Source organism: Sarcophilus harrisii, chromosome 2 (assembly GCF_902635505.1).
Source record: "Sarcophilus harrisii chromosome 2, mSarHar1.11, whole genome shotgun sequence".
Classification (NCBI taxonomy): Eukaryota; Metazoa; Chordata; class Mammalia; order Dasyuromorphia; family Dasyuridae; genus Sarcophilus; species Sarcophilus harrisii.
In genome coordinates this window covers 83474701-83495977 of record NC_045427.1, presented here as the reverse complement: position 1 = coordinate 83495977, position 21277 = coordinate 83474701, and the positions used below count along the sequence as shown (strand labels likewise).

The following is a 21277-nucleotide window of genomic DNA, read 5'->3' as shown; positions in this document are numbered from 1 at the left end:
CCTTAAGAAAAGGTCTGAAGGAAAACATAATTGTCTTTACTGGGCCACTAGTAGACATTTTTAAAAAGTATAGAAGGAGTAGTTAACAAAGCAATTATTGTTTACTTAACTCCATTCAACCAAATAAAGAAGCTGATTGTTGGCTAAATATTAGCACACCCAGGCTCTAAGAGTTATATTGCCAAATTTCTTTCTTTCTTTCTAGGTTCATACAAAAGAGAAGAGAATGCATCCAAGAGGCAAGAAACAATGTTATCCTCCTGATGAGGAACTGCCCTTCCTAATGCAGATAGCCACTGGCTGTGAGACTTAGGAGCTTAGTACTGCCTGGGGACCTGTCTAAGGTCATAGAATTTGTGCCAGGTGTGGTTCCTGAATCCAACTTCAGCAATCTGTGTGTTGTGCCATACTGCCTCTCTTTGTAGTGTATAAAAACTGTTTGAATTCTTGAAGGAAGTATTGCTGAGCTCAAAGTTTCAATGGAAACTTACCAGTGCTGCTTGGGGGTATAATATTGCAAATGGAGTTAAACTTTAGTTTTAGTTTAGTTTGTTTTTTTGTTTTTCAAATTACTAGACATTTCTTTTTACATTTTGAGTCTATATGATAATAGGATAAAAGATCCAGACCTGGGAGAAACTTTTAAGGTCAAATTAGTCCCCTAATTTTACAGATAAGGAAACAGGCTCAGAGAGGTTAAATGCTTTTCCCAGGCTTACCCAGGATTTGAACCCAATTCATTTGATTACAAATGTAGCATTCTTTCTATCATACTACACTGCCTTTTAAATATTTTTAAGTCCAACTTTCTCTTTTTCTACTTCTAAATTGCATTCTCATTTTAATCATCAGTAGAGTGCCTCCACGTGCACTCAAGGCCCATACCAATGTGAGAGAGCACTAGCATGGGAAATTAAGAGGTCCGAGTTCTAGTTCATGCTTTCCCATAAATGATCTATGTGACTTGGATAAGGTGCTTCCTTTTGGGCCTCCATTTCTCTATCTGTAAAGTAAGAGTTTTGGGCGAGATACTCTCTAATGTCCTTTTTGGCTTAATGCTCTAAGATTCTAAATACCCTATCTATAAGTAAAAAAATTATGTTATTAATAAAAAATAACATAAAAAAGAAAAAAATACAAAATACAAACTGGCATACAGTTTGTTTTATTGCCATTTGCCTAATATATGTTAGCAAAACAATTCAGTATTTGATCAAAGTTGGCCCAACTTCTTTTAACATATAAAGTGATGTATTTCTACTGTGCAGTTTTAATCTGTCACATTAGGGAGTTCTCCTAAGTCAACTGGATGCAAGCTCTACATTCCATTAAGATGGAATAATTTCAGAAAATGGCCCAGGTAATAGACTGTCACTCTGTCATCCAAGGAGCAGTCTCATTAAATCAGACAAGTTCTTTTCCAGAGGAAAAGCCATGAAGGGATGAATGGTTCTGGACCAAATTGAAATAATATTTGTAAAGTACTTTGCAATCCTTAAAGTGTTACATAAATATTAGTTATTATTGTTAGTATTATTATTCAGAATTGCCCATTAAAAACTAGAGATACAGGAATTTGCCTTGGTGAAAGAGAAATGAAAGAAAATCCATGCATCCTTGAAGTATGGAAATGGAAATTATATGATTTAAATTTTTAGCTTGAGGATTTTTCAAACTACCTTTCAAATTGTTGAAATTTTTTTAACTTGTTTAATGAATTTGTCTTTCCAATGCTTTGACTTTACCTTGATGTTTCCTTGAAGACAGTGTTCTAAATCTTTGCCAGACGGGTCATCTGTAAAGAGTGCGAATCCAGACTGGGCTGGCTTTCTCATTCCAGTCTCTTGGTTTAGAGTATTCAAAAATTCTTCCACTGTGGTAGAAGTATCAAATCCTACTACCTAAAGAGAAACAACAATCAATTCATTCAATTTAAGGTGATTATTCTTATTGTTATTGTTGTTAATGAGTCATTCGAAGAGATGTCCAACTTTCCATGACCCCATTTGGGATTTTCTTGGCAAAGATACTGAAGTGGTTTGCCATTCCTTCACCTCATTTTACAGATGAGAAACTGAGGAAAACAGGGTTAAGTGACTCATCTAGGATTATACAACTAATAAATGTCTGAGGTTAGATTTGAACTAAGGAAAATGAATCTTTCTGATTCTCAGAGTAGCACCCAGTAGTGCCACCTAGCTACCCTATTTTGAGGAAAAGAAAAAAAATAAAAATTAAGATTAATATAAAAATAAAAGGTACATATACTTTTATTGTTGTTTTGTTGAACATTATGATAAAGAGCATTTATTAAACACCTACTCTATGTTTCAGGCACTGTGCTGAACACTTTATAAATATTCTCATTTTATTCTTATCTAAAAGTCGATTTAGAGGAATATCATAGTTCTTTTCAAGTAGAGATTATAAAACACAATATTTAGTTAGAGTATAAGCATATTTGCAAAACAATAAAGACAAAGACAATGTAAAAATGAGCAAATGTCTCCAAAAAAAGAGTGAAACTATATTAAGAAGCCACACTGGAAAAACAAAGTGGATGAAAAAACACTCATTATCAGTTGGATCCTAAGCTGGGCCCCAGAGTGAATAAACTGACAAATATTTATGAAATGCTCTCTTCTCAGCACTGGAAGAGATTAGGGTTAATATCTGAGAAAATATATTTTTTTCCTTGATCCCAAATTGTCCAGTACTTCAAAATTTGATATCCTTATTACCTATATTTTTCTCTAGTGATGATACATGGCTATAAATAATAGAAAACCATTGAAAAAGAACAAATAACAGATACTCCAAAAAGACCAAATGAATTAATGACTCTATAAGAAATTAAGAAAGATTAGATCAAAATCAAAGGTTGAAAAAATAGGAAAATAATGTAAAGTATCAAATATAACAACTCTACAGAATTGGTCAAAGAGATATAATTTAAGAATCTTTGGAATCCCTGAAAACCATGATAGAAAACAAATCTGGATATTATGTTTTAGAAAATCACAAATGAAAGTGGCTCATAACTAAGAGAACTAGAGAATAAAATGTAGACAGAAATAATCTATCAATCATCTCCCAAAGGAGACCTCAAAAGGAAGAATCCCAGCAATGTCACAGAAAAAGTCCAGGGCTTATATATAAAGAAAAAATATTTCAAGCAACCAGAAAGCATTCAAATACCAAGGAATCTTATTCAGGATCACACAAAACTAGGAAACTATACTATAAATAAAAAGATATTGGAATATGATATTTCAAAAGACAAAAGACAGCCTTACAACAAAAAAAAACCTTTTTTTTTTTTGAAAAACTGAGGATAGTCTTACAGAAGAAAAAATTAGTAAATCCTTAATAAAGGACTTTCAGATATTTCTAAGGAAAAGACCAGTGCAAAGCAAGAACTTTGAAAAACAAACACAGCAGTTAAGGGAAATAGAGAAAGGTAAATTTTTAGGAGCAATAGGAAGGGGCTATAAAATGATGAAGCGCCAATGTTTTAACAAAGGAAAAAGAAACAATTGCCCCTTCGGAAACTTAATATCTTTAAAGGATTTTAAAGGAGTTAAACAAACAAACAAACAAATAAATAAAGTAGAAGGTTTAGGCATTGACTGATTCTGTTCTAAAGGTTGAAGAGAGGAAGTCAAGGGAAGAGTAAAGGAATATACTAGTGCAGAAAGGAGGAAGAAAAGGGGAGGAAATATAATTCCTCATAATCAAATTTCATGAGAAGATGACTATATAAATATTGAGGAAAAGATGTGAGAGTAGACATCTAAGTAAATTTCACTCTTATTTGAGCCAGACAAAGAAGAGTTAAACATGTTTTCTTCCCCCAAAAACTCATCAGGGTAAGAGGTGGGGATGGGGATGGTAGTTAAAATGGAAGAAATAAATGGAAGAGGAAAGTGTCATAAGCAGAATGAACTTTTTGCTTTTTAATGGAGGATTTCTCTCATCTCATCTCTTCCACTGTGGAGTGCAGATCAATATTATTTCTTATGTATATGCTTATGTACATTCTTTCCTGTCCCACTCCAAATCAGAGATGCCTTTCTCACATCAGTGCTGGTCTAGGTTATGGCCTAAATTCCCATATGGCATATAATTTCTAGTCTCTACCTTCATCTTTATTCTACTATACAATATACAAATTAACATTTTTTTTTAGAGATAGGGTCTCCTTATCTTACCCACGCTGGTAATAAAGCAGACACTCATTGACCTGATTTGATTGCTGACTGGTAAAAAGCTTTGACCTAACCTGCTCTCTTCCTAACCCGGGCTGGTTTGCCCTTTCTTAGGTAGCCTTTTGGCCTCTTGCTCCATTATACTGCCACCAGGCTTTGGGCAGACATTCAATCAACTTTAGCTCACTATAGCTCAGAACTCCCATACACAACCTATCCACTAATTCTAATCTCCCAAGTAACTGAGATTACAGAGATGTGCTATTATGCTGAGTATATTTGGCTTTTTAAAAAAATTAATAAGGAAGTCAATGTATAATGTAAGTTAAGGGTGATGTTTTTGCCTTAGTCTATAAGAGGATCAATAGGTTTTAATGAAAGAGATTCAAGAAATATAATTTGGAAAGTTATCATGTTCAAAGAATAAAATTCAGAGATTCAAAGATAATATTCAAATAATAAGATTTAGAAATATTCAAAGACACAGAGATATGTTATGAATTTATCTTAGAACTACTGATGTGATTTTGATACAGTTAAAAGTTATTTTTATCCTCTTAGCAATACAATGGTATTTCATAGTTTCTAAGTTTAAGTTCAAGTTTCTTATACACAGGCATTCTTTGAAGATACTGTGGACTGCGTTCCAGACCACTGCAATAAAACAAGTCACACTTTTTTTGTTTCCCTGTATATATATAAAAATTATGTTTATATCATATTATAGTTTAATAATTGTGCAATATTATTATATCTAAAAAGTACTACTTTAATTTAAAATGCTTTATTGCTAAAAATGCTAACCATCATCTGAGTCTTCAACAAGCCATAATCTTTTTTGCTGGTAGAGGGTCTTCTCTCGATGCTGATAGCTGCTAACTGATTGGCATGGTGGTTGCTAAAGGTTGAGGAGGCTACAGCAATTTCTTAAAATAAGACCAGCAATCAAGTTTGCCACATGGATTGAATCTTCTTTTCATCAAAGATTTTTTGGTAGTCTGAAATACTATTTGATAGCATTTTACCTAGAGAAGAACTTCTTTCAAAAATGGAGTCAATCCTCTCAAATACTGCTGCTGCTACTAAGAATATTAATATTATAAAATATAATATAATATATAATAAGAATATTACATAAACTACTAAGTTTATGCAATATTCTTCAATATTGTTGTGTCTCAGAAATAGGGAAAGAGGGAAAGAGATTGGGGAATGGCCAGTTGGTGGATCAGTCAGAACACACATATAACAATTATTGATTAACTTCACCGTTTTATTTGGGTGTGGTTTGTGGCACCCCCAAACAATTACAATAATAATACTAAAGATTACTGGTCACAGATCCACCATATCAAATATAATAATGATGAAAAAGTCTGAAATATTACAAAAATGACCAAATTGTAACACAAAGATAGGATGTGAGCACATGCTGTTGGAAAAATTATGCTAATAAACATGCTCAATTCTAGGTGGCCACAAATCTTCAAGCAATAAAGCAAACTGCAATAAAATGAGGTTTTCCTATAATTCATTTTTTCTTCTTTGTATAATGAAATGCTGGTGTTTGTTGATAATTCTTAAGTTTGTAACAAAAAGAAAATTTAATTATAAAATTAATTCTGCCCTCTGCTTTTTTTATATATGTCACTTTTGATGGATCTGTTTTACATTTCCTGTTTTGAGGCAAGATTTACTTTTGTGCAATCATTATTACTGGCTATTTGTTTTTACACATTTAAATTATTTCACTTTCTCTAGTCCTTCATGAATACTCATTCCCTGATGCTTTAATTATGTTACATGAAAGATTTTTGAAAATATTGAACTGACCTACCTGATATATTCCATTCATGAAGTGTACTGGGATACTGAAGGGCAATGAATGATGGTAAGGATTTCGAAGAAGAGTCGAAAGAATTTCCATTCTTGAGGGTCTTGCTTCTCTATCTCCATTTTGTTGTGTTCTCTCTACACATCGTTGGCAGTAAATAGCATATTTTCCAAATTCTGTCCTGTAACATGTATAGAAAAAAATAAAATAAAAGAATCTAGCAAAAAAGAAATTATCTAAGATCAAATTTAAGTAAGATTATCTAATAGATTTCAAAGTTTTTGTCTCAAGATCCCTTAAAAAATTAGAGAGGACTATGTTCTCCCAGAGTTTTTATTTATGTAGATTATATTTATCAATTTTTAATTAGAAATGAAAACATCTTAATAATATTTATCAATATTTAATTAGAAATGAAAACATCCTCCAAAACTTTTATTTATGTAGGTTATATTTATCAATATTTAATTAAAAATAAAAACATCTTAATATTCGTATGAAAGTAGTTTTAACCTCAAGAATTCCCTAGAAGGGCCTTGGGAAGCCTCAATGGTCCTTGGATCACAGTAGTCTTAATATACATATTAAACATTGAGGAATCTTTCCTCAAATCTTAAAACTTCCTATTTTTTGGTATGTTTTCATATTGAATAATACAAATTCTAATAAACTGGCATTCATCAAACTTTCTCTTTTTAACACTTTAAATAAGACAATTCTTTCAATTATGTATTTCTTCTCACTATCATTATTTTGTTGTTTTTAGTCATATCCAACTCTTCATGACCTTATTTGGAGTTTGGTTGTTTTTGTGTGTATAGTTTTCTTTCTTTCTTTCTTTCTTTTTTTTTTTTGGCAAAGATACTGAAGTGGTTTACCATTCTTTCTCCAGATCATTTTTAGATGAGAAACTAAGGTAAATAAGGTTGAATGACTTGCCCAGCATCACACAGATAGTAAATGTCTGAGGCCAGATTTGAACTAAGAAAAATGAAGCCTTCCTGACTCCAGGATTGATGTTCTATCTACTGTGTTATCTACCTACTACCTCACTATCCTTACCACTCCCTACCCCCAAATAATATGCATGCATGTAGATATTTATTTTAGGTGGAAAAATCTTTAGCAAACTTATTGATTTTATCTCTATTATTTTATTTTTAACTTGAAATTTACTTTAATAATTTATTTTTTAAAATTACAGATACCATAATATAAACAAATACAAAATAAATAATCATAATAGGATCAGGAATAGACAATTTTAGTGAAGAATAGCATGAAAAATAGCAGTGTAGGATAGATTGATATGCTGATTGACTAGATTCTTAATCTTAAAGCTTTTTTTTAAATAAGAAAATAACTCAGCATCAATGAAATTTGGAAAAAAGCATAGAAAATAGTTCTGCACTCAGAGTGAACTTAGGGGTATCGTCAGAGTCAGTAAATTTGCAGTGCAAGGACACTGTAAATACAGAAAAGACTTCTGGTAACTATTCAACAATTTTTCAACTGTTTCAAGAACCATCTTAAAGGAGAGGGATTATCCTTGTTTTTGGTAGCCCTTCAGTTCAAAACTAAGAATTCAGAGCTGGCATTTAAAAGGACACTATTTGGTTGGCTTGATGCATACTTTGAATCAGCGTTCCTCTTCAGGTGAAGCTTGAGGAGCCAAAGGAATGGATGTTGAGGAAGAAAGAGTCCAACGCAGAGAGCTAAGAGCTGCCATCCCTGGACCAAAAGAAAGGAAGAAAGAAAGATCATCACCGGAGAAAGCTACTCTTGATATGTTCAGGCTCAGGTTTGTAAAATATTAATAACAAATCAGAATACAGGAAACAACATACTGGATCAGGTGGGGATTCACTGAACTCAGTAATGCATATCTGACAGCAACAGATTTTTTATGTAATGAAATTAAAGAGAGCACATGCCCTTCTTGCTCCCTGCCATATACATGTGCCTGACCCATCATTGAGGAAGATTCTTACTTTGAGATAATCAGATCTTATCAACTGCTAAGCAGGATAGGGTCCTCAGGAGATAATGAAAAACAGAAGTGACTCTGTTCCCTGGTTTTCTCTTACGTTGACCCTTCAGATAGCATAATAAATCTGGAATTTCCTATAAGGGGTTACCTTATGGGAACCCAACTTCCATCTCTTAAGGGACAAATATTGATCAGATATGGCTGTGTCCAGGCTTGGAGTGTGAGCTTTATAGGTTTAGAGATACTGATGATGCTATATGGAAGGAATCCCTGGTAAACTACTTCAGGACCATGGATAAGAGGATGATCTCTAGCTGAACGATACACCAAATTTACCACCTGGCTTGCTGGAAGACATGAACTTTGAGGGAGACAGGGCAGAACCAAAGTGAAATATAAATGTCTAATCAACAATCCTCCAACCTGCTTTAAATTTGGTGGATTTTAAGAACCAACCCAAGTTGTATGAAATCCTTTTATTGCCTACTTTGGCTATTTCTACCGCTATCCCAGGTATTCATAAGGAAGATCTACTTAAAGTTTAAGTTTGAGTTCATCTCCTTCCCAAAGATAGTAATAGAAAAGTAATCAATGTATAATGTAAATCAGGAATGGGATAGTTATCTATTTCCTATATATATAAGAAATGTTGAACTTGAAACATTCACAAGTGTTTCACAAGGACAACAAACTTGAACCAAATAAGCACAACTATTGCCATACCCTGCTGGGATGCTGATATTTAAGGACATCAACATGAGACAGTCTACAAGATTGTGGATTAGGTATTTTACATTTTTTTCCCAGCTCTATAGTATCTTTCTTTGAGAATCAATATTATTTCTTCCCCAACATCAGGAAAGAACAAATACAGAAAAGGCAATCCCATATCCAAAGTCACCTTGGTAGGGCATGAGACTTTAGCTGCTATGTTCTAACAGCTGTATAGTTTTGAGTGTGAGAAGAGAGAAGGAGAACTCTCAGAGCTATGTGATGTCACCTGAAAGGCCAACAGAAGGAACTTTGGGCATTCATTTCATTTAAAAAAAATAATTACTTTTTCCAAACAGCAAAAATCTACCCTTTCTCTCTCCCTCTCTTTTCTCCCCAAGTGAGGAGGAAAGACTATACATTTTAATACCGCATATGCTTAATCAAAACAAATTTCTGCACTGGTTATATTCTCTGGAAAAAAATCTCATTCTGTACCTTGAGTCCCTGACCACTCTATCAGGAGAAGGGCAGCAGAATTCATCCTGAGAACTCTGGAATCAAGTCCTTTAAAGTTGGTTATCTTTACAATATTGTTGTCATTGTATAAAACGCTCTCCTGATTCTCCTCATTTCACTCTGTATCAGTTCATATAACTCTTCCCATGTTTCTCTGAAGTCATCATGTTCATTATAATGCTATCAATATAGCATTATAGGAATTCATCACATATATTATATCCTGTATAGCCATTCCTTGATCAGTGGGCACCTTTTCAGTTTCCGATTCTTTGACACACCAAAAAAGAGTGCTATAAATACATCTGTACATCACTAGAGTTTATTTTGCATGGGAATAATTCCTCTTTAAATCTTTCTTCCCTGAAATTCAATTAATCAATCATTATTGATACAGAACCAGTATGTATTAAGCACCATGCAAAGTGAGCGGGTACAAAATAAGGCAACCTAACATTGATCAGCAAAATGACTGACCATGACCCAATAAACATATACAAAGCAAGCCACATACAATATACTTAAGAAATAATTAACAGAAGGAAGGCATTACAATTAATTTGAAATTAAAAAACCTTTTCTCTCTGTGTGTGTATATGTGTGTGTGTGTGTGTGTGTGTGTGTGTATTCTTCCTTTCTTTAGTTCAAATGAGAGTAAATTTCAAGGGTCATCTCCTTTATTAAAGTATATTTAGCAAATGGTTGCACATAGCAAGTGTTTATTAAATGATGATTAATTGATTGAAATTCCACAGAATCATCACTTCTTCTTGCTCTACAATTGATAAGGGGATTGCCTTACTATTACAAAGCACCAGTCCCCTTCAACACTGAGTCACCCATACATGGTCAGGTAGAAGCAGAAAGGTTATTAATCCCTCTGTATGTTCTATTCATCCTCAGTTATATTTTAAAAGTTAGGTTGATCTATACGTTGAGTCAACCAATGCCATCAGCATGAAGTATTTTGCTCTGACAAAATTCCAGAAAGAAGGAATTCATATTCCTTAAAAAACAATGTATGACAAGCTTTCTTTAGACAAGTCTAAAAAAAACTACTTAGAAGTTAGAAGCAATTTAATAAAAAGTTTCATTAAAATTTTTTTAAAGAGCTATTTCTTCTGTAGACAATATAAATGACAACTGTATTTGGCAAAATATGTTATATATGTGGATTTGTGTGAAAACAAGAAAAGGAAGATGAGAGGTATTTAATATTTAGAACCAAAACTCTCCAATAGATGTGCAATCTCACTGATGTTTCCTTAATGGAGATAGAATACAATGCATACTGTCTTTTCATCTGGTGTGCTTGTTCTCCATGTTCTGCCATAGATCTTTCACAGGAAATCAACCCACTTTATTAAAGGTTGACTTGTAGGGTGTTTTTCTTTTAAAAGATTAATATTTTAAAAGAGCATTTTTCATTATTGGTAAAGAAACTTAGAATAATCTTGAACTGTAAGCTTTCTTTGCTATGAATAGTTGACTTTTCTCCTGTCCATTGTTGAAAGAATTAATAACTCCCATTACTAATGACACATTGTGGGATTCTTCTCTGAGAAGGAATTTTCAAAGTTTTCAGAAGGTTAAAAAAAAGCCTTTTAGCAAACAACAAAAAAACTAATGTAACTGCAAATTACAGCCTTTGGATGCTGGATTAAAATAGAGATACTAAGTGTAAAGGCTGAGTCAAACATTCCTCTGTACTTACTTAGATACCTGGATTTTAAAATTGCTGGAAACCTTAGGGATTATGTAATTTAACCTCTTTACTAACTGAGGTGAAGGTCCAGAAAAGCTTTAAAACCAGGTCTTTTGATTTTACAAATAAATACAGGACACTTACAAATACTTTTCCCATATAAAGTATTTGAACTTCAATCCTTTCTCACTATTGATGCATGTTATGTTTTCATTATTGGAGTATTATAAATGGTAGTTAAATCATTTTCATTTGAAGTATACAAGGACTTTGGATTCACCTTTTCGGTCCATCTACCCAGAATGAGTCAGCTTGCCATATTAGGAGTTTGGAGATGAAGGAAAAAAGGGAGCATTTATAAATCAGTGTTCTGAGAACTGGAAGAGGGAACCAGAGGTCCAGAAGGGTTTTAGAGATAACAGTAAGCCTGAGAAAGATGAAGTATTGGTCAATATCATTATAAAAAGAACAATTTATAATACCCTAGTATTTTATTGAATAATATTCAAAACAATGATGATTAATTAAGAAAGCTATTTTGTAATTCTAATCACTTTTGTTTATGCCACACAATTAAGAGAATCAGAAGTACCTGCAATGGCCCGGGTTGATTCTGTACTTGTCTTCGTCTTGTCTGTTTAATGAGTTGACAACAAATTTCATTCTGTAGTTCAGGGTGTGTGAGGCAGATCTGCAAAGCACTCTGAGCCAAAGATATGTGGTAATCAATGGCAGGTGAGTCAACTGCAGCATTTATAAAGAGCTGACATGTCTGCACATGAAGAAAAGCAAAGATTGTTTATTTGAAGTATGAATGCAATGGCATTCTCCAGGAATGACATTAATTTGACTTAGGTCTTAATAGCAATTTTTTTTGGCCAAAATAACCATTATGTCCCTAAGAAAAAAGGAGGCAATGGATTCATTTAGTAATTTGCTCAAGACCTTTTCCATTTCAAGCCACTGTAACTTCAATCCTAAGTTCTTCCAGTAAAAATCTTTCTATAATATTATTTTCATAAAGGAAAAGCATAAAATACATCATAATTCTGTAAATCAGTCAACATATTTATGAATAGCTGAAGTGCTAATGTAAATTAAAATGAGATGGAAAGTTTCTTGAGAGTTCTAGTCCAATCACCTGCCTTCAGACAGGGCTCCCATTATAGGAAAAAACATCTCTTACTGTGTTGTAAAAATTATTTTTGAATCATAAGGGAAGAACAGGAAAAAGAAGCATCTTTATGGTGTTAAAATACACCTAGGAAAAGAGGGCTACTCTGCAATATTTAATGTCTTTGATACAAAATTCTTCCTTGTAGCTAATATAAATCCCTCGTTCTGGAGTTTAATTTCTTTTGCTCTACCCTCAGAAGGAAGAGCAACATGGTCTGTCTATGAGCATTTAAAATTTTTAAAGGCCCATTAAAACCACCCTTTGAGTTTATCCAGGGACAGTTTCTACTTTTTCCCAAAGATTTTTTCCCAGTCTTTTAGTCATCTCTTTGAATTTATTTTCTATGTTCTTCATATTGCTCAAGATTATAACCCAGAATAGGCCAGAGCTTCTATATTTAAGTATTTTCAGATTTTGCATTCTCCTTGATATTCTGCTGGGCACAGTAATATTCTGTTCTGTTTTGTTTCCCTTTTTTCTATTCTGCTTTTTTTAATAAAATAATTTTTAGAAAAAAAAGTATTATCAAGGTTCTCATTGATAACATATCTGGTATGCTCTTCGGGTATTTCTTTTCTGATTTAGATATTTTTGGTTTTGTTTTGTTTATTTGAACAACACTTACATTCTTGCCTCCCACCACCCTCTTCCCTTGGTTGGGTGTGTGTGTGTGTAGGATTTTACCTTAAATAATTTAATAGCTTCAGTTTGCAGAGCTTCAGAAGGCAATGTTGTCAGAGGAGAACTGATTCCTTCCTTGCTATGACATAGAGCAGGGTGTCTCCATATCTGAGAAGCTGACCACAGAATAAAGTACTCGATTAAAACAAGAACTCACTGATTTTTACCTCTGTCTAAATCAACCCTTCAGAGAGATTTGGCTCACTCAGGTCTTGCTTACCCTATGAAATGGAACAGATCAAGAAAAATCTGAGGTAGGAAAAGAGTGATTTAAAAAAAATAAAGCAGGAATAATTGGGATCTAAGTAGATGGTATAAGACTAATCAGATTTCAGGAACACATAAATTTTTTGAAGGCTGAGACTTTTTCACTTGGTCTCAATAACCCACTGTCTAGGACAGGGCTTCAGTCATGGTTGTTGTTCAGTTTTTTTTTAGGTACATACAACTTTTTGTGACCGCATTTGAAGTTTTCTTGGCAAAGATACTGGAGAGATTTTCTATTTCTTTCCCCAACTCATTTTATATATAAGGAAACTGAGGTAAGCAGGGTTAAGTGACTTGCCCAGGGTCACACAACTAGTTAAGTGTCTGAGGCCAGATTTGAACCCAGGAAGAGGAGTTTTCCTGACTCCAGTACCAATATTCTAATCACTGTGCAACCTATAAATATTTGGAAAACTACCCTTGTGCCTGGAATTCTCCTCTACTCTACTGTATATTTATCTTCATCAACTGAAAACCTACTTCTGTCTTTCAAGCTGAAGGTCAAATGCCTTCTCTGATCTTCCCTTTCCTCTCAGAAATAATCACTCCTTCTTTGTAAATCTTGCAACATTTTGTGCCTCTTCTACACAATTATCACATTCTATTTTGCACTATAATTATTTAAGTACATTTTTATATCTACTCCTAGGCTATAACCTCTTTGAGGGCAGGAACCAGGTCTAATTTATCTTTCTATCACCAATAGCACATTGCAAATGTAAACATAGCAAAGATTTACTCAACAAATCTGTACTTCAATGTATCTATAAACATGTTTGCTGAAGTAGCTTTATCATTAGAAATCTGGTATAGAAAGAGATTGTGAAAAGTTGACTTTAATTTTCTAGGAATACATTCCTACTTTCAGAAACTGACAAACCATATTTAGGAAATGGAAGAAATACTTACTGGGTTCCCCTTCTATATTAAGCAGTTTACAAACCAGCTGTTCAAATTCAGATCCAACATTTACATGAGTGCTTCCGGCTGCAACAGTTAGATGATAAAGCCAAGTGTCCTTAAAAACAGATCATCATAATAATTATAACGAACTAAGAATTTTTTCAATTATTTGAGAAAAATCAAATTTTACATATATGAATCAAGACTTTGGGCTGGAAAACTTTTGCATTTTCAAAATTATAGAGTCATTTCAGTTTGGGCTGAGTCTGAATTGTTCTCATGTGCCTAAATCTTACTGACATCACTTTTTTTTTTTATCTTCTACAGATATTTCTTAGGAAAGCATGGCCAAATTATGGAGTGCATCAAGTTCGTGGGTGGAAGCTGTCTCTAAGAGACTAAAATAAATGAAAACAGTTCATTTTCAATTATTTTAGACAAAAGCTTTTTACCAGGTCACTGAACATAACAGGGATATGACAAAAACCTTTAGTTTTCCCTCCAGAAATGTTTCCTTGTGAGAGAAGTGACATCTCAAAACCACTGAATAGTTTCAAAGTGAGGGCTTTTGACCATCTTTTTTTTTTCCCTAAATTCAGCCTCTGGGAACAGTTAGCATCAGGACTGAAAAATGACAGATCAAGTAAAGGCTGTGGGCCAACATCCAAATGGGGGGGAAATATTCCTTAAAAAATGAGCTGAAAATAACTGATGACAAATGTTCCTTTTCTTATTTTTCTGGGAATGCTTTGTATAATTATTAATTATAGCGAATAAGCCTCTGTCTAAATCAATGTATTATAAAAAAATTTTCTTGTCACCTTTTCATGCTTGGATCCAATCAGAAGGTAGGTTGGTCCTTGTTCTTTGGGATGGATAACAATGGTATAATGTGTAGATAATAGACTTCTACCACTAGCTTCATAATCTTCATCAGAATCACAAGATCTGTCAACTTCTTCAACTTTAGCTTCCCAAAGTTTAATCTGACCTAAAGGAAACTGAAACAAACATCAGTAATGGTGAGAAAACTACTTTTAAAATTATTTTCTTGTTTGAATTCTTTTAGATTAACACTGTTTTCAGGATTCACTGACATTAACAAAGTAGAGGATTTCTTGAACTTCTTAAGGGGAAAGAAAAAGGGGAGGGAAACAATTATTTATTACACACTTACTATGTGTCAGTCACTATGCTAAATGCTTTATCCTCACAGTCACTCTAGGAGGTCGGTGATATTATGATTCCCATTTAGAGTTGAGGAAACTGAGGGAAATGGGGGAAACAAACACCCAGGGTAACAAAGTTAGCAGTGACTGAAGCTGGATCTTTCTGACTTCATGTGCTACATTCTCCCCATCTTGCCATGTAGCTGCTATTTTATTTTTACAAGGGTAGTAAGAAATAGAATTGTAATATTGGGAATTTTCTAAATGAACAGTCTAAGAATGAAAATCTTGATGCACGCCAAAATATCTTCAGAAATATCCTTTGTGGTAGCGAAAAACTGGGAACATGTTATTGCCTATGACCAGAGAAATGTTGAGCAAATTGCGATATATCCAGAAACACTATTGTTCTATAATAATGCATACAGAAAAACAGAAATAATGCATGCAGAGATTTGAAGAGTAGAAGATTTACATGAACTGATTCTGAGCAAAATGATCAGAATCACAGAACAATAACTTAGAACAATAATCTAGACAAAAGCAATACTAAAAGGCAGCCAAATCATTGTTAGTTTTAATGGCAAGTCTTGGTCTTGGGATATGGATAATGAACCATCCTTCCCTCTTCTTAACATATGCTGTCAACTATGATCACTATATTAATTGGTTTTAACATTATTAGTGAGGACTCCTGAAGAGAAGAAGAGGGAAATGTCAGATAAAAATAAAAACAACAAACAAACAAATAAATAAAAATATAGTCAGACTCATAAGACTGTGGAAATAGACATAAGATATAGATTGGATCTGTAGTGATGAAGCTATGAGCAGATGATGATATGAACTTGAAAGATTGGAAAGAAGTGGTGACAAAGTCTGTTTTGGATATGTTAACTTTGAACCATCTCTTGATTTTCAGTTTGAAATGTCCAAGAGGACATGATGATGGGGTAGAGATACTGGAGAGAACCTGGAGCTAGGTTTGCAGACATGGGAGTAATTTGAACTTTTCCTAACATGTAAATTTCCATTTCTTATATCTTCAATACCTTCCAATATTAAATCCTTTGGACTCCATCCTATCAAACCATATCAAAACCCCAAACTTAAAGTCCCATACAACTCTGTCTACTTTTATCTGTAAAGCAGGAATAATAATAGCACCTATCTGCTATGGTTGTTGTGAAGATCAGATAAGATAATAATTGTAACATGCTTAGCAAAAAACCTGGTACATAGTAGCACTATATAAATGTTATCTATTATTATTACTATGTTTCTCCGCCAATCTTTAATATGATTTGGAGATTGCTAGGCCCTGAGGAGAAAAGCAATAGGTGGTACAAGAAGCCTCTTTCTTCTTGGCTAAGACACATTATTAGACATTTTTAGAGTAAAAGGAATCAAAATCTCTATGTGCCACTTGAAAATCTATAATATGTTTTAAATAAGACTTCAATCTAATTCAAAACTGATAAATTAAAACTATTTACAGTGAAAAAATTTCAGTTATAATTTTTAAGTTCTTCTAATTAAAAAAAAAAAAAACAATATACATACATACCTTATCATCCTGGCTACGAAAATAATACAATGTTTTTCCTATGAGTGTACACCAAACTCTCTTAGAGTAGCCATGTTTCACCTGGAATTATATTACAAAGAATTAAAAATTAATCTCAGAAATCTGGTACCTCAAAATACATCTTCCCTATTCTACTTTTTGAATGTATAGATAGAGAATCCAAGATTAGCTTGTTTGACCAATGCACATATGCTTTGTAATTGGTATTTTAAAACACTTAATATTAATTCCAAATACTGCTTTAAAAATGCATGTAGTATAAACCTTTTAAAAATATCTATAGAAATTTTTTATTAGGATAGTAAAAAGCCTTCTTGGGAACATAAAGAAAAGAATACTGTAGATAACATATACATATATTATCTAAGACTACTATTATTTTATTATATATATATATGTATGTGTATATATATATATATATATATATATATATACATACATGAGAAGGGAAATGGACACATTCATTGTATGTATTTGTTTTGCTGACAGCTTATTTGTTACAAAGGTATTTTTCTTTCAATTTTTAATGGTAATGGGGAGGATTTGGGGAGAGAGTTGGGAAGGAAGAGTTAGCAACAGTAATACTAAAAAGGAGGGAGGGTCATTTAAATGTTTTCTATTAAAATACAAAGTAACTAGATTATATTATATAAGTAATAGCCTAATTTCTTACTTTTTAAAATTTCAGAATAAATTAAAACAATGGAACAGGGAGTAATTTCAGAAGAATTTCCCTAAAGATCAGAGATGATCCCAAAGCTCATTATCTTGCATAACTCAATAGTTAAAAGAACAATTTGATTTATTTTTAAAAATAGTTTCTTTCCTAGGCATTAATTTACCTAGTGTAGCTGATAATAATTTGAACCAAATTAGTTAACTAGTTAGCATTTATCTTAAATCCCCACACACATTAATTTTATATGCTTGTTATTTTGACAACTTGAAAAGCTGTCCCCCCCAATTTGTTAGAATATTATATAGCAATAGCTCAAATAATCTACATATAAACTCTGATCAAGTAACTAAATCCAAAAACTACAGGAAAAGTTTTCCACTTAAAACCTCTGACTAACTGTATGAATATGTATACATATATTGTATTTAACATATACTTTAACATATATAACATGTATTGGTCAACCTGCCATCTGGGGGAGGGGGTGAGGGAACGGAGGGGAAAAATTGTAACAAAAGGTTTTGCAATTGTCAATGCTGAAAAATTACCCACGCATATATCTTGTAAATAAGAAGCTATAAAATAAAATAAAATATTGAATTAAAAAAAAACTCTGACTAAAATAATACAGGAGTGGACAGGCTTTTGTAAGTAACATGAGGAAAAGAAACTTAAGTTTCATGTCTTTAATCACTTAGCATTTATGTGGTTTCAAATGCTGTATCTAATACAGTCTAGCTGTGTAGCCATTGACAAATCATTGAATCTCTCAGTGTACCAGGCTGACACTAAATACATCATGAGAAGATGCTGATCTTATATCAGTGGAAAGAGTTCCCACAATGGCAGCTTCCCAGATTAATAAAATCCTAGGTCTGGACCAAATTCAAAAAGAACTATGTGATGGTGTATTAACTGAGCAGTAAATAAGCATTATTAAGCACCTACCATGTGCCAGCCACTGTTCTTTGTGTTAGGGAACACAAAGATAGGCAAAATCCATTGCCTTCCTCTGTGGAACTCACAGTCTAAGGCAAACAGCTATGGCCAAGCAGGCTACATACAGGATAAAGTAGACATAAGAACAGAGGAAGCCGTGACACACGTTTTCTGCACAATGATCCCTTTTAAGACATTCAGAATCCTAGCATTCTACCTTGGTAAGCAAGCCTTTGACGGTTGGTTTTCCATCAGGTTGGAGGAAAAGCGGATTGGCAGCTTGTACTCGAAGGACGTTCTGTAAGACTTTAATCCATTCTTCTAATATATTGGGAGAATCTGCTGTCAGGTAATAAGTGCGTTTCTCAGTAGTCAACTAGAATGGGAGAATAAAGTAAGTCTTGAAAAATACTATAAAATTTCTTTCTTATAAGTTTATTTTTTTTTTTTAACAAGGAAGCAAATGAGCTTTTCTATGCCTTGCCTTTGAAGCCAAACGTAATATTCAAGTAATAATATTTTCTGATCTGTTAATTCTCTCTCCCTCTACCCCTAATCACTGTGTGCTTATAAAAAATAGAAGCTGAATTTAATGATCTATAAACATTTTGAAAAGCAGTTGTATTTCATAGCATTCTGGCCTTGGATTCAGAAAGTCTAGCTTCTGAGACATATTTGCTGTGTGATCTTGGGCAAATCACTTAACTTTTCAGCCCCTAAAGCTCTATAAGACCATAAGCTACAGAGAAGGTAGAAAATAGCCTGTACTGGTAAAGGAAACTTCCACATTCAGGAGTTTCTTATATCAATTCAACCAAAAGTATAGTTTACATCCCTGGGAGCATTTTGCCTCCTGAGTAGAATGTGAACTTATCAAGGGTAGGAGTGAGCTCACTTTTTATCTGGCTCTCCAGTGTCTAGGACAGGGCCCAGCAGCTAGTGCATGCTTAATAAACACTTATTGACTGATTTATCCATGTCATCTTATTCTTCACATTGTGACCATTTTGTAAAAACTTCAATAACTAAATTTCATTCAACAAAAAAACAGGTTATTTTAACTTTAACAACAGACTCCTTTGATGATAAATTGAGTACAGAACTCAATAACTTGTCCTTGTATCATCTGGACTCTTAAGGACCCTTCCAGGCTTCATACAATTGCTTGAAATTTTGGAGTAGGAGTAATATTAGAAGACATTTCCTAATAAAGAATTTAATGTAGGAACAAATTCGCTGGTGTATATCTCTTTTGGTTAGAGAGAGGATCATTAATTATAGAATTGTAGATCTCTAGCAAAAATAAAAATTTAAGGGCTCAATAAATTTCAAATATGGGGAAAGTTTCTGCCTCTGTACATGACTGCAGTTAATAGATGAGATAAATTAACTCTCAACTTTTCATTTCACACTTTTAGTCAATTTGTCCACCACCATGCTACTTCATCATGGTCAAGCCTTCTCTAATGGCCATGTTCCTCTTTTTATATTCTTGTAGGTAATTTCTACAGCTTCTCTTTGTTTGCCGAAGATTATGCTTGCCTTCTCAGCCTTATTCTTAGAACTATGGTGCAAACATTAAAGGTATATCAGAAAGAAGTATCTGAATTTCAAACTTCATTCCTCAGATGCCTACAGAAGACTGCCTTTCTAGTGACTAACTTTTCTTTAGCAGGTCTCTGGCAAGGCTGGTTTTCTTGCAATGATATAGATGGTGTCTTTCTGTATATATCTAAGGATCAAGTCCATAAAGGCAGTATAACGTAGGGCATTTAGGGTTCTTAATTTGGGATTAACCTTGTATACAGTAGGCACTTAATAAATGCTTGATACACTAATTTTTGAACTTTAAAATTTTTGATGATTCTATTTCAATATAATTGGTTTTTTTAATCTATGAATTTTATTAGTTTAAAAATATTCTAAGAAGGTTCATATATTTCACCAGATTGCCAAAGGGGAACCATGGAACAAAAAAGGTTAAAAACCCTGGAATAGTAGACAGAGAGCTAATTTTAGAGTCAAGGGTTCAAATCCTGATTCTGAAACATGAGATCCTAGGTAAATCACTTCTCCTCTCAATGATCCTTGGCAATCCTCAAATGGTAGAGGATTGCCAATGTGTACTGGAAAAGAAAGATTCCTCAATGAGAGTTGTTTATTCCAATGAAATAACAGGATTAGTTGCAGGATCTCATCCCATTAAATCTTGTCAGAGTGATCCTATACAGAAATATCTTCCCTATTCTGGTCACAGTATTAAACTATACCACTAAAGACATATTCCTTTGGCTTATTAATTACTTTTTCCAGATTTTTTTCCTCTTCAAATATAAATACTCCCAGGATGGATAACATATCAAATCACTAACATCTTAATGTAAATTAATTAGATACCTAATTTACATGATAGACTGAGAACACTGAGGATAAGGGAAGAGCCGAAAAGTAAAGATTGGAGATGTAAGACTATACAAAAGCCAAACTATCTATTGTATGCTCTTATCCAGTTCTCAACAAACAGGTGAATCTGGCTGTATTGAATCACTCCTTCAAGAACTGGTAGGTATCTTCATAAATGTGTGTTAGACATATATTGGATTACTTGCCATCTAAGAGAAGGGGTAGGGGGAAGAGGAAGGAAATTGGAACACAAGGTTTTGCAAGGGTAAATGTTGAAAAATTGTCCATGCATATGTTTTGAAAATAAAAAACTTTAAAAAATTTAAAAAATAAATGTGTGTTAGATTGCTAACATACACTTATGAAGATACCTACTTGGTCAACACTCTGCTGGGTGCTGAGGAAACAAGTTCAAAATCAAATGGCCATAGGCCGATAGATTTAGAGCTGAAAGGAATTTTAGAGATCCTACCCTCTAGGGTCCACCCCACAAATTTTACAAAT

General features: G+C 33.3%; 1 protein-coding gene across 2 annotated transcripts in view; it reads right to left on the bottom strand.

The window, feature by feature from the left end:
- Window positions 1-21277, bottom strand: part of PLEKHH2 (pleckstrin homology, MyTH4 and FERM domain containing H2) — a 103151-nt gene that overhangs the window by 18502 nt on the left and 63372 nt on the right. For both annotated transcript variants that reach the window (XM_003758307.4, XM_031950415.1), the window contains 9 exons: window positions 18588-18746; window positions 16732-16812; window positions 14817-14996; window positions 14002-14110; window positions 12829-12941; window positions 11560-11739; window positions 7676-7773; window positions 6046-6223; window positions 1746-1901 (listed from right to left, as the gene is read on the bottom strand). In XM_003758307.4, the coding sequence (XP_003758355.1) occupies window positions 1746-1901; window positions 6046-6223; window positions 7676-7773; window positions 11560-11739; window positions 12829-12941; window positions 14002-14110; window positions 14817-14996; window positions 16732-16812; window positions 18588-18746 (1254 nt within the window). The remainder of the gene's footprint in view (window positions 1-1745; window positions 1902-6045; window positions 6224-7675; window positions 7774-11559; window positions 11740-12828; window positions 12942-14001; window positions 14111-14816; window positions 14997-16731; window positions 16813-18587; window positions 18747-21277) is intronic.